General features: G+C 40.3%; 1 protein-coding gene across 1 annotated transcript; it reads left to right on the top strand.

The window, feature by feature from the left end:
• Window positions 1–2,370: 2,370 nt before the first annotated feature.
• On the top strand, window positions 2,371–4,023 carry LOC104613807 (peptidyl-prolyl cis-trans isomerase FKBP14; the record flags this gene model as incomplete). The annotated part of the gene is made up of 2 exons (XM_010295082.1): window positions 2,371–2,498; window positions 3,865–4,023. Coding segments are annotated over 2 exons (287 nt in total), but the record flags the coding sequence as incomplete, so codon positions are not given.
• Between the last annotated feature and the right edge of the window lie 7,869 nt (window positions 4,024–11,892).

The following is an 11,892-nucleotide window of genomic DNA, read 5'->3' as shown; positions in this document are numbered from 1 at the left end:
TACTGAGGGAGCACTCAATTCCCTCATCAATAGGGAGGGATTCATTTATCAATCATAATTCATTTATCAATAAAGATATTGAACAAGACCGGCCCCAGAACCGAGCCCTGGGGAACACCGCTTGTGACCGGCCGCCAGCCGGATTTAACGCCGTTCACCACAACTCTCTGGGCTCGGCAGAGATGGTAGCTGCTGGGGATGGTAGCTGCTGTGCTATATGCTCTGAGTGTCTTTTCTGTTAGTGCTGTGCTCTGCTTTTTTTTTAATTTCTTTTCACAGACAAGCTAGGAGTGGTTGCTTGGGTTACAGTTGGCTTTTTGGCTGATGCATCTGTGTTTGTGGCAATAGTTGGTGAATGTGCATGTGCAAGCCTCATTCTTGTTTGCAGGTTTCATTTAGAACTTGAAGAACCTCCCTGTACTGCTGCCCAACCAGTTCTTAGCTGATACAGTGAAAAGTCACTGTTTATTTCTCCGTACAGGGACACTTAATTCTTTCCTTCTTCTAGCTATTTTCAGTTTGGGCAGTGGTCCCTGTTATCCACAGTAAGATACACAGGTACGTGAGCAGTTGTGCTGGCATCTACTGAAAACTTATTGAATGATGTACTGTCAGATAAAGTATTGTTTGAGTGTTTTTTCAGCCTGTCTACTACTGACAGTGTTTTGGGTTTTTCCTTTCAAACGTTTCCAGATTCCTATTTTAGTGGGAGGTCCAGATGTGCAGTTTGCAGTTAAATGAGTGACAGTTTGAAAGATGCAGGAAGGTTACTCTTTCTGCTTTATGGGGTCTGTTTTAGTTAACTTTTTTTGAGCAACTATTAGAATATTTTGTCATGACAACAGTTATCACAAATGACCTAAGGTAATGCAAGGCTTCAAAGCAGAAAGGAGAAATCTCTTGGAACATAAAATAAAAAAAGGAACGTAAAATCCTACTGCTGTCCTCTCCCATTACTCTGAGACTGTTTTAGGAATGAGGAGTGTTTGCACATCTGTATCTTCTGACAAGTAGGGCTGAGCATAGGCTAAGTATTACTCCATACGTACAGCATACTTCATATCCTCCTTTCTTTGAAGTATCCTTTTAAAACCTCTTTTTCTAGAGGTTTGAGGTTCAAGACATAGTATTAGAAGTAATCCTGTTTCTAGTAGAGAACAGGAAACTTGTGGTCAGTCAACTGTATGCAGGGCACAACTGTAAATTTTTCCACAAAAAAATATTAAATGCTGCCATGCTCACGTAGTCATCACAGGCCTAATTGCCTTGATTAGTATGTAAAGCACTACAGTTGTTCTTCAAAGACTTGCAAGCCTCACCGCTGTATTTAGTGCAGGGTTGAACAAGTAAACACTGCTAGCTGTTTTAAGAAATTACTTGCTTTAGGAAAATTTTGAAGTATTTGAACATAATTATGTTGCTGTTTTCAAATTATGCCCTTGAAGACAGAATTATTCCACATTCTTCATGCTTTCCTGTGAACACACATAATTTCACTAGCCTCCCACCTGGTGCTTTGTTTGCTGTCTGACTTGAATGATGAGTCAGATGCCTTTTTCTGTAACACTCAGAAAAATTACCTATGTTCCAAACTCGAAGCAGGCCACTGTGCCCTGTATTTCCAGAAGTTTCTGCACATTGATTCATGCCAGTAATCTACAAGCCCATTTGTTGCTGCAGCTAACACCATAGCTCCAAAATAGTAGATGTGGATTAGATTTTTTCCTTATCTTCTTAAGGCATAGGAATATTTTTTTTTTTTTGGGGGTGCTGATGTCCAATATAAAAATCTATTTGGTCCTATTCAACCTCTGTCTATATAAGGACTGGAGTGCTAAAAGGTCTTTGACAGTAGCTTTAGCCATCAGTGTGAAGGCATATCACACAGCTGTAGTTGAATTTGGAGACTGGCAGAGTTATGGCGTATCAGGAAGACTGAACTCTACTGTCTTGCTACTCTGTCCATTGGTCTTGGCTGTATGTTGTGGTAGTGGCCACCTGGCTGGCTGTACAGTCTCCTTCACTGTTTTCTACTCACATTCTGTCTGGCTCTGTCCATGAAAAAGGCTCAAGAACGTTGTCTCAAACCTGTGGTGATGATTGCTGAATATGAGCTCACATCAACATGTACTAGACACTAACAAAACTAGTTGCATCTAAAGTTGTGCTGTAAGGGCTTCTTAGGGTTCAGGCTACATTCTGAAATAGTTGCACTTATCACTGTTACAGATACTTATCCCTGTTAGTTCAGGTTGCTGGATGCTTTGAAAGTAGGATTACTGGAGCATTGCTCTGATGCATATGGCTTTTGTGTGGCACTGCATGTTGTAGTTGTTTGTAACTTTTCTCCATGTTTACCATTTTGAGCAGGAAAAATTCCACCTGAGAGCACACTGATTTTCAACATTGATCTTCTAGAAATTAGGAATGGACCAAGGTCTCATGAGTCATTCCAAGAGATGGATCTTAACGATGACTGGAAACTGTCCAAGCAAGAGGTGGGTGGGTTACCCTTGTTGTGAGCAAAGCTAACAGGATGAGATAGTGGAAAGGGAAAGATAAGCTTTACTTGATCCAGTTAGGGAAGTATTGAAACACAAGTTGTATTTTAGCTACTACTGTGCACAGAGCAACTCTGAAAGCAGAGTACACCTATTTAAGAGTGCTTAAGGCAGTTATTTTTTGGGCGGTGCACTGTACAGGTAAGTAGGACTAATGAGTTGTTAGCATGGATATGCTCATCATGAATCGTAAGATACCCAAAAAGTTACTGCTAGCCAGGTGGTCATTAGTCATTTAGGGAAGGGTGAGTCTCTGTTCTTCCTTGGAGATGACTTTCAATGTTGCTGCCTTGCAGTACTCTGCTTTTTTGACCTTTGGAGCTTTATGCCTCTTTGTATTGATATCTTTGCTACTGAATGCTCTTGAACTACTATTCCTGGCTGAACAATTAAGCTCCTTATTCTGTGCTTTGCCTTTCTTGCATGGCTTCAGCTCACATACTTTCTGACATCTTAATAATAGATTTTTTCAGTAAAACTAAGCCAAGGATGCACATCTATGCTAAATCACGCTGAGCCGTGGATCCCAGCGGACCTGCTGGACTTGGGGTTCAAGAGTGTGTGCCCCATGCTTATGGGAGACTTGGATAAAGTAAAACATCTTAAATAAAACCAGACTTCAGTGCTTTTTGGAGTTAGTTGCTGATTTACTAACAAACTGGAATTAGAAATTCTTCTGCTGCAGAGCAGTCCTGTTAAATAGCATTCACCGTCTGAAGGACATGTGTTCAGCATTATTCACCTTCTGTTTGCCTCTTATTTTCAGTCTTCTGCTTTTCTGATGTGCAAAAGTCATCCATGAGAAGTTACGATAAACCATTGTGTTCTTTTTTTATCCGGGGCTGGTACAGTTTGCTAGTCCCAAAAGACTAATCTGTTGTACTGTGCGTCAGGCAGACAGTGTCAGTGTGTCCAGTGCCTGTGTATTAGAAATGTAAGCAATGACCTTAAAAGATATCAGAATATGAAGTGAATAAAACAGACCTGAAACATGGCCCATTTATCTTGCTGTTAACGGTCCACTGTTACAGTTCTTATTAAACAAATGGTATCTGTTTAACAGGTGAGTATGTTGGTATTGATACTCTTGTAGAAGGCTCTGCAATTTAGAACACTTGGCATCTCAATAAACTCAGTAAAAATAATCTGATGTTTAAAACACTGCTCACCATTAGTAACTAGCTTAGTGTAAATAACTGTTCCAGTAGTCTGTTTAAAAGTTACCTTGAATCTTTGTCATATGCTACAGTAATCAATTCATTCATAAGCCTAAAAACATTATCTCTTGCCTTTTTTCTAATAGGTGAAAATTTACTTGAAGAAAGAATTTGAAAAGCATGGAGCAGTGGTAAATGACACCCAGCATGATGCTTTAGTTGAAGACATATTTGATAAAGAAGATGAAGACAGTGATGGGTTTATATCTGCAAGGGAATTTACGTACAAGCATGATGAGCTGTAGAAAAGGGTGGCATAATTTTTTTGACGCAAATGACAGTGACTTAGACTGGTTCCCTTAATTCTGTGTTTTGGAGTTGACAGCTGCTGTTGGCTAAGAAACACTATCTGTTTATATAAGAATTCCTGTTCATTATGTACAAGTGTGTTAAACTATTTTAAAATATGAAAATGTACCTCTTTTTATGCAGCAAAGACTTGCACATCAGTGTTTTTTTGAATTTTATATTAACTTATTTTTCAGAAATGAAACAAACTTTCTGGTTATCAAACATTGTAAAAATCAAAATATAGGTCAGTGCCTTTCTGTGACTTGTTTTTGTGTTAAAGGAGTCACTGAAAGTGATCTTATGTATAACTTCTAGTCTGTGGCTTATTTACTTGACCTTCCTTCTTGTGTGTCACTGCTTGAAAAGAAGTGTGCTGACCTTGCTTTTTTCCTGTGGACTTTTGAAAGATGTGCTAGAAAGCATCAGCATCTCTTCACACAGCTGAGAAACTGATACAAAGCTGAATGAGAAGAATGACTGTTCTGTGCTGATTTTGCTCTTCTAAAGGGAGAGTGTTACCAACCTTGCCAATAATTACCTGCGTTTGTCTTTAAATTATATGAACAAAGTAGGAGTTAAATGCCAGACCTTCACTTTTAATGTCAGCAGCATCCTAGGAAATGTCTGTAATTTGGAAAAGAGCAATTTATGCTGCAGTGCAGAGGTGGTATTCTTTACATATACATGCACATGTTTTTTTTTGAAACTCAGAGCTTGCATTCATGAAGAAAGATCATAGCTTTCTTCCCCTCAAATTTTGAGGGAGATCTTGAGCACAATGTTACAGGTCTGAATGAAGTTTTTCCAGTTTGCAGAAGGGAACGAGCATACTGATAGAAAGATCTTCTGAAGAAGAATTTGCATTGGCCTGCCTGCTTTGCTACTGCCCGAGTTGCAGAACTTTTCATCATTGACCCCTTGCACTATTTTTACAAGTGATGCGAATTTTAAATAAAGTGACTTGTTTAGAAAAAGGGACATGAGGTAAATGTTATGGTGCTGTGCCTTCACAGAGGTGGAGACCATGAGGATTTCAACTCTGTTTTGTGTTTGTTTGAACTGTTTCCGGAGAGGAGGAAACATTTACCAATTGTCCCTGGGCCCTTTAATGAAAGGGCAGGGTATCTTAGGGAAGGAATTAACCTGTATTCTGGCACTATTAGCATATAGGGCTCTGAACACAGTATTTTACTTGAAAAATGTCGCTCGAGGCTATGTAGGGACACAAAGCAAATCCAGTTGTATGAAATTGAGGTTGCTGCATTGCACTAATCCCTCACTATTGCCAAGTGAGACTCTGTGTCAAGGTTCTCAATGCTGTAGATGAGCTAGTTGTTGTCCCTGCCACCTAGTGTTGCAAGTAAGTCTTAGAAGATTGCTTTATTAAACAGAGTTCAGCTGCATATGGACATTACAGATTGCTGCCAACAGTGACTGTTTGGGGGGAAAAAAGGTTAAGCGAAGGTACGCAGTGGTGGGGTTTTTTTCTTCCAGCATCTGGCATTCTGTGGCTGATGACCTATGTGATATGGAATTGTGGCCACATGTTTTGGTGTCAGGAACCTTTAGGTCTTTTTCCTCAATGATGCTAACTAATTTTTTTAAACCCATTTATACTTTTGCTTCCATAATGTTCTATGGCAGTGAGTTTCACAGTAGAATAATGTAGGAAAACATTTCCTTTTGTTTTTAGGCTTATAGCCTGTCCTGATTCTTGTATTTTGAGGAAATAATGAACAATTCCTATTTAGCTCTTCTTACTGGTCATTATTTTGCATATCAATTACTTTTTACTCATCACTTGGGGAAAATTCAGCTTGCCTGACTTCAGCTCTCAAGGTTGTCTATGTGTTCTGTGCTGGGAGTCTTGATTTCTTCAGTCACCAGAGCGCCAGGCACTTGAAGGTAACTCATGACATGTATATTGTTCATGTTGTATCGGGATAGGTGCCTTATCAAATTGAGGTATCTGTCTGTCTTCATTGACTACATGGGGAGCCTAGGCAATTATCACAGCCTAGGCTGAGGAGGGCTAATAGGATATGAAGTTGGCCCATAAAGCAATCTTGCCTCCTGTGTAATAAATGAGTTGGTAGTCAGGGAATGCTGTGGAATATACATATGCATTATCTTCTACTTAGTTTTTTTTCTTTTAAAGCATTTCATAAAAACAACTTTCAGTGAACATTTATTGTATTTAATTTGTTAATGCCAGCAGAGTGTTAAAGCTGCAGGACCAAGATGCTTAATTTGGTGCATTGTGTGTAGGTTTGTGCCCGATGAGTGGATGGTTTTTGTTCTTACTGCTTTTCCTGGTTAGCTGTTATATTTCTGAAATGGAAGTAAAAAATTTTTCAAAAATGCAGAATCAGCAGCAGATTCAAGAAGCCACTTCAACTTTATTTACCGTTTGGTATTGTTAAAGTCCTTTTGTGAAGATGAAGGGATTTCTTGGGTAGAAATAGCACTGCCTGTCTTAACCTCAGTTGCCTCTGCTTGTTAAGCCACAGGACATACTGCTGCAGTGCCAGCAGGAGCCAGCTAGCTACCTGCAGGAGAGCAGGGGCAGGCAGCTGCCTGTCCTCTGAGGGGAGAAGGAATATTGGAACTTCAGTGGCACTCGGCAACATTTTGGCTAGATTGTGTGTGAAGTGCAAGGTGTATTTCCCCTGAAGAAAGAAACCCTCACTGCGTGTTTGTAAAACACAGCACTTGAAAAAGTGGAGAGGGCTCAAAACAGAGCGCCCTCCTCCTGCAGCTTACAGCCACCTTCATGCATTTCTTGTTGTGTTGTGGTTATATAGGAAAATACGTACTGATGGTTTTTAAAATGGCAGCCTGTCATTCAGAGCCACTACCCAGTAATTACAGTGGGAGTTGCTGCCTTCTGTAGGTACAGAAGCAGCCTTCAGAGCTCACTTTATTTGAAAATTCTTGATATGCAATGCAGTGACACAAAAAAGCTTTTTGGCAAAGCTTCAGGAATGGTGCTTATAGTCTGAAAGCTTTCTTCTTTGAGATCAACCAACAACCAACAGGGTTGAAAATGAAGGAATCGCCTTAGTGGGTCTTACATCTTTGCTTTTCAGTACCTCATGACCTTGTGCTGCCAGCAACATCACCAGTATAGAGGTGTTTTGGTGAGTACTGTATCTGACTAATAAAATTGCAGTGTTGTACATATTGAACAAACTACTAGCATAATTTCTTCTTCATGACATTTAGAATTAAAATGATCTATAGTGTGTTTCCTGACTACTTCAGTGTAAAACTAGGTGGTACAGGTCAGCCTTTAAATTACAATTGTCTTTGTCATACTTGCTCCCTACATCCCATCGTTTCTGCTGTTAGATATGAGGTGGTCTATCCCTTGATCCAGAAATCCCAGTTTCAAATGGCAGGTGAGTATCAGCAGGATGGGGAGAGCTCATTGCTTTGGGGCATTCCAGGGAAAAGGAGCAAAGCTAGGGGAAATACGGTGAGAGTGGAAGTACACAGAGCAATGTGAGAAGTGGAAAAGACCGTTTCCTACATCCTTTGGCATGTGCTTACTTGGCAGAAAGAACATTGGCAGCCACTAATGTAGGTACTGCAAATTAATAAGGCTGGTTCCTAATCTGATTTTGACTAGAAATTGCTGCTTCAGCCAGTTTCTATATGGATTTTTACTCTTATGACAAAGTTTAAATTCACACTCCTGAGGTCCATTAAAAAATATTCAGATAGGTTTGTTGCATTTCACTGCTGCTTAAAAATACATCAGTCTCATCATAGACCTCTTGCAAAAGAAATGGAAAAAAACACAAAAAACCCCAAAACCCACTACACCAAAACCCTTCATGTATCTTCAACACTGAATTGTTTTTGGTAACGGGAAATAACAACAAAACCTGCTTGCATTTGTATAATCCTGGATAATTTTAGCTTCTCTTGAAAGTTAATCATAATGCTTACATTATGTGCCCTAGTTTTCTCCTGATATATAGGAAAAACAACTCTGACAAAATGAGGATCTTCCTTTAGCTATCCTGCTTGTGTTTTCATGCTTGTTCTTGATTATATCAACAGTTTCACACATGAAATGTAATTGAAAAGCTCCGTAGGAAGCTATATATGTGTTACAGGGACAAGGACCTTCACTATCAGCTCTCCCAGGTTGGAGAGGATTCAGACAGAGCCTCTTCCTGCATAATATTTCTTCCTTCTAGGAGGTTCTTTTCTAAAAGCAGGCTGGTTTAGCTAGGGGTTGCACCCGGTTAGGGGCCGTGTGGTATTTTTGTTCTCTTGAACGATGTAAAAACAGTAGGAGTTTGGTTTAGCTGAGAAATTTGCCATGAAGATAGACGATAGTTTGAAACATGTCAGGTAAGTAACTTTGTGTAAAATTTCTGAAGGCCATGTCCCTGATGGAGGGCTGGAGTTTGTCTACAGGAATAGTTGAGGTTTTTTTTTTCCTTTTCTTTTCTTGGTTTTTTTTCAGCTTGTAACTGCTCTACATCTCCATTAGGTAAACAATGAACAAACCCGCTTTCAAAATGTTAGGATCTGACTGCAGAAATCTATTGTAGCGAACTCTTCAGAGCTCCCCAAATCCCAGTTATGTTTTCCTCTAAAAACTCTTGATACTGATGCTAACTACCATTAAGAGCTGTTCTTCATATCAATACAACCCTTCTAATTTCTAGTTTGTGTCATGACCTGCTTAAGGAGATTAAATGATGCAGGATAATTGATTCCTCATCTGGGAGTCAGACTGAAAGCATTAAATCAATCCTGTCTTCTTACACTTTATTGCCATTGAAATTTCTTTAAAGCAGCTGATGTTTCCTCTTCTGCCTCTTCCCTGGAACAGTGAACTAGGTAATACCGATTTCTTTTGCGTGCTTGGGCTGCTGTCTCTCTGGGAGTAAATAGCACAGCTTAGCTCTGGTCCCTCTAATCTGCTGGGATATGTCTTTAGAGAAAAGGTTTTCATTCCATAAATACAATGCAAAATGTTCTTGCTGACCTTATGTCCATCTCAGGGTATGGAATCTATAGAGTTATAGCTAACGGATTAATCATAGCTTAAAGGAAGTTATGACCTGCTGGATTTTATTCTTGGCAACACTGGCCACAGTACTTACGAGAGGTAAGACTGGCAATGTTCCTTCCTTTTAACAGAAGGTAAGAATTTATGTCTGCATCCAGTATTTCAGCCCTTCTGTACCATCATGTCCTCATCGCTATTGTCACTATCATTAGTTGAGTTAAAACCTGGGCTTAACATAGTCACATGGACATCGTGATGTAGATTTGCACTCTGAAATCATTCATCACTTCCCCTCTGCAAAACTCAGTCTGAAGCAAAGTTCGCAGACCTGTGGTGCTCATCCTGCAGCTGCCTCATGAGCACAAACTGCAGTGGGAGCATGTATGGAGCAGAAATGGCCAATGCTCCTATGAATTTTGTCCAGATCCTGTTACTGCTCTTTTTTCACCTTTATTGCTCTTTTATTTGACCTTATTGCTCTCTACAACTACCTGAAAGGGGGTGGTGGCGACGTGGGTGCTGGTCTCTTCTCCCAACTAACTGGTGATAGGACGAGAGGAAATGGCCTCAAGTTGCGCCAGGGGAGGTTTAGATTGGATATTAGGGCAAATTTCTTCACTGAGAGGGTGGTCAGGCATTGGAACTGGCTGCCCAGGGAGGTGGTGGGGTCACCATCTCTGGAAGTATTAAAAAAAAATGTGTGGATGTGCGCTTCAGGACATGGTTTAGGGGGCATGGTGGTGTTGGGTTAATGGTTGAACTTGATGATCTTGAAGGTCCTTTCCAACCTTAGTGATTCTGTGATTCTGCTAACCCGAGTCAAGCCCAGCACACCTCGGCACCCTTTCGAAACAGCCACCTCCAGCCATTCACGCAGTGGTGGGGCTGTGTGAAGGCAGGCTGGTGAGGTGGGCTCTAGGACACCAGTGAATAAGCTTTGCCAGTCCTCTGCTGGCTTTGAACCTTCACACCTTGCCTCTTGAGCAGGCAGCTGCGGGCGGGCAGCAGAGGGATGCGTCGGTGTCTCTGGACAAGAGTGGAGCGGCACCAGCCAGGCTCACGCTGGGGTGAAGCTAAGGGCCCTTGTGCTGGGGGGAAATGGCAGGGAAAATAGGCAGGGGAATAGCTCTCTGAACCATCCAGTTTTTCTTGGCTCATATCCACAGCCAAGATAAGGAAGTTTAAAAACTCCTGAGTAATTTTACTGTTAATGTTTCTTTATTAAAATATGTACATAAGGAATAACATGCAACTAGCATGAAACGTACAATACAGTTTGAGCTTTGTTATTTTTCCCCATCTCCTATTAACTACTATTTTCCAGTTGTACATTGTGGACAAGGCCATTTATGTAAACGTGGGCTCTTTTATGACCGAGATACTCCATTGTGGACATTTTAAAAAATGTATTTTTCCTAACCTTTTGGAAGTACAGGAGCCAAAAGGACTGTTTTCTTTCAGTATTTCTGTTATCAGAGGTCCCTTCCCACCTGCAGCTATCTACCCCTTCCATGAATAAGGAAAATAACTTAATCATTGAGGGGTTTTTTTGGAGTTAGGACTCCTTAATGTCATATTAAAAGAAAAAAAAACCACAAAACTGCCCAAGTTTTAAGTCTCCTGAAAAGCAGAATAACAGAAAATGCTGCAGCAAAAACATCTATAGCCTAGGAAGGACATGCCACTGCCCCCAGCCCCCACTGTATGATGTGTATGAGAGGAGAAAAAAAGGTTGCTGACACAAGCAGAACTTTTTAAGGGTACTCAGCAGACCTGTTGCTGTGGTAACTCACCAGAAGACTGTAACGTCCCCTGAAAGAGTCCTATTTGCACTGCACCAGGTGGCTGATAAATCATGTAGTGGTACTTTCTGTCCCTTGTATTACTGTCCCATCTTCTCCCTAAGTGCTGTGATTTAATTTGCAGCAATTTACCCAGAGATTATTCAGACATGACACACTAAAATAAAACATAAAGCTGCTTCAGGTATGCAGTTACTTTAATGAACTCCTGTATCACCTGTGTAACACCAGAATGTTTTTTACCTTACTGATTTATTTTCAAGCAGTTTCAATTTTATGAGGCTGAGAAAAACCTCTATGCTTGACTTTTAATATAATTTTAATATTACATAGTACAGAGGTTACTATAGTGCACTTCTTACAGAAGGAAGTGAGATGCTTTTCCAGTTCATTGGTCTGGTACAGGCATTTCTGTACAGGCAGCATCGTAACAATGGAATACATGAAGCTTAAACAGGATTACTGCATAAGAAAGTAATGCTGTTGTCTCTGTATTCTTCTTTGTTGTTGTTACTGGCTTATCTTCTCAGGATGATGTATTTCCTTCTTCTACCTGCCTCGACTATTTATTATTATGAGTCTTAAGCTATTGTCAAGTGTGTTAGCCTCATTGTTACAGGTGCTGTTCTAACATGCTAAAAAAGCTCCAGGCTCATGGACTTTATAAGCCAATAATAAGAATTGTGTCTTGTGATACCTTTAGAGCTATGAAAATAAGCATGCTGTTACAATTTATTATAAATTAAAACAAGGAGAATTATAAAATTTATGAAAACAAAGCAACAGACTGATGCTTTTTTGACAAATCCAACCATTACTCCAGAAAAAGGCAACCTTTTTGAACGTGCATTGGAGCAGCTTGGTTGTGTGATTCAGTGCTGTGCCTGATAGGTTTCTAGACTGAGGGTAACTGCAGCATGGCCAGAGTCCTTGTAGCATGCCATCTTCCGTCCCTGTGACACAGGCTAAGCAGTTGTGTTCTGTTATGT

This window comes from Phaethon lepturus, unplaced genomic scaffold (genome assembly GCF_000687285.1).
Source record: "Phaethon lepturus isolate BGI_N335 unplaced genomic scaffold, ASM68728v1 scaffold53169, whole genome shotgun sequence".
Classification (NCBI taxonomy): domain Eukaryota; kingdom Metazoa; phylum Chordata; class Aves; order Phaethontiformes; family Phaethontidae; genus Phaethon; species Phaethon lepturus.
Note: the sequence above shows the minus strand (reverse complement) of the source record. Positions and strands in the feature narration are given on the sequence as shown.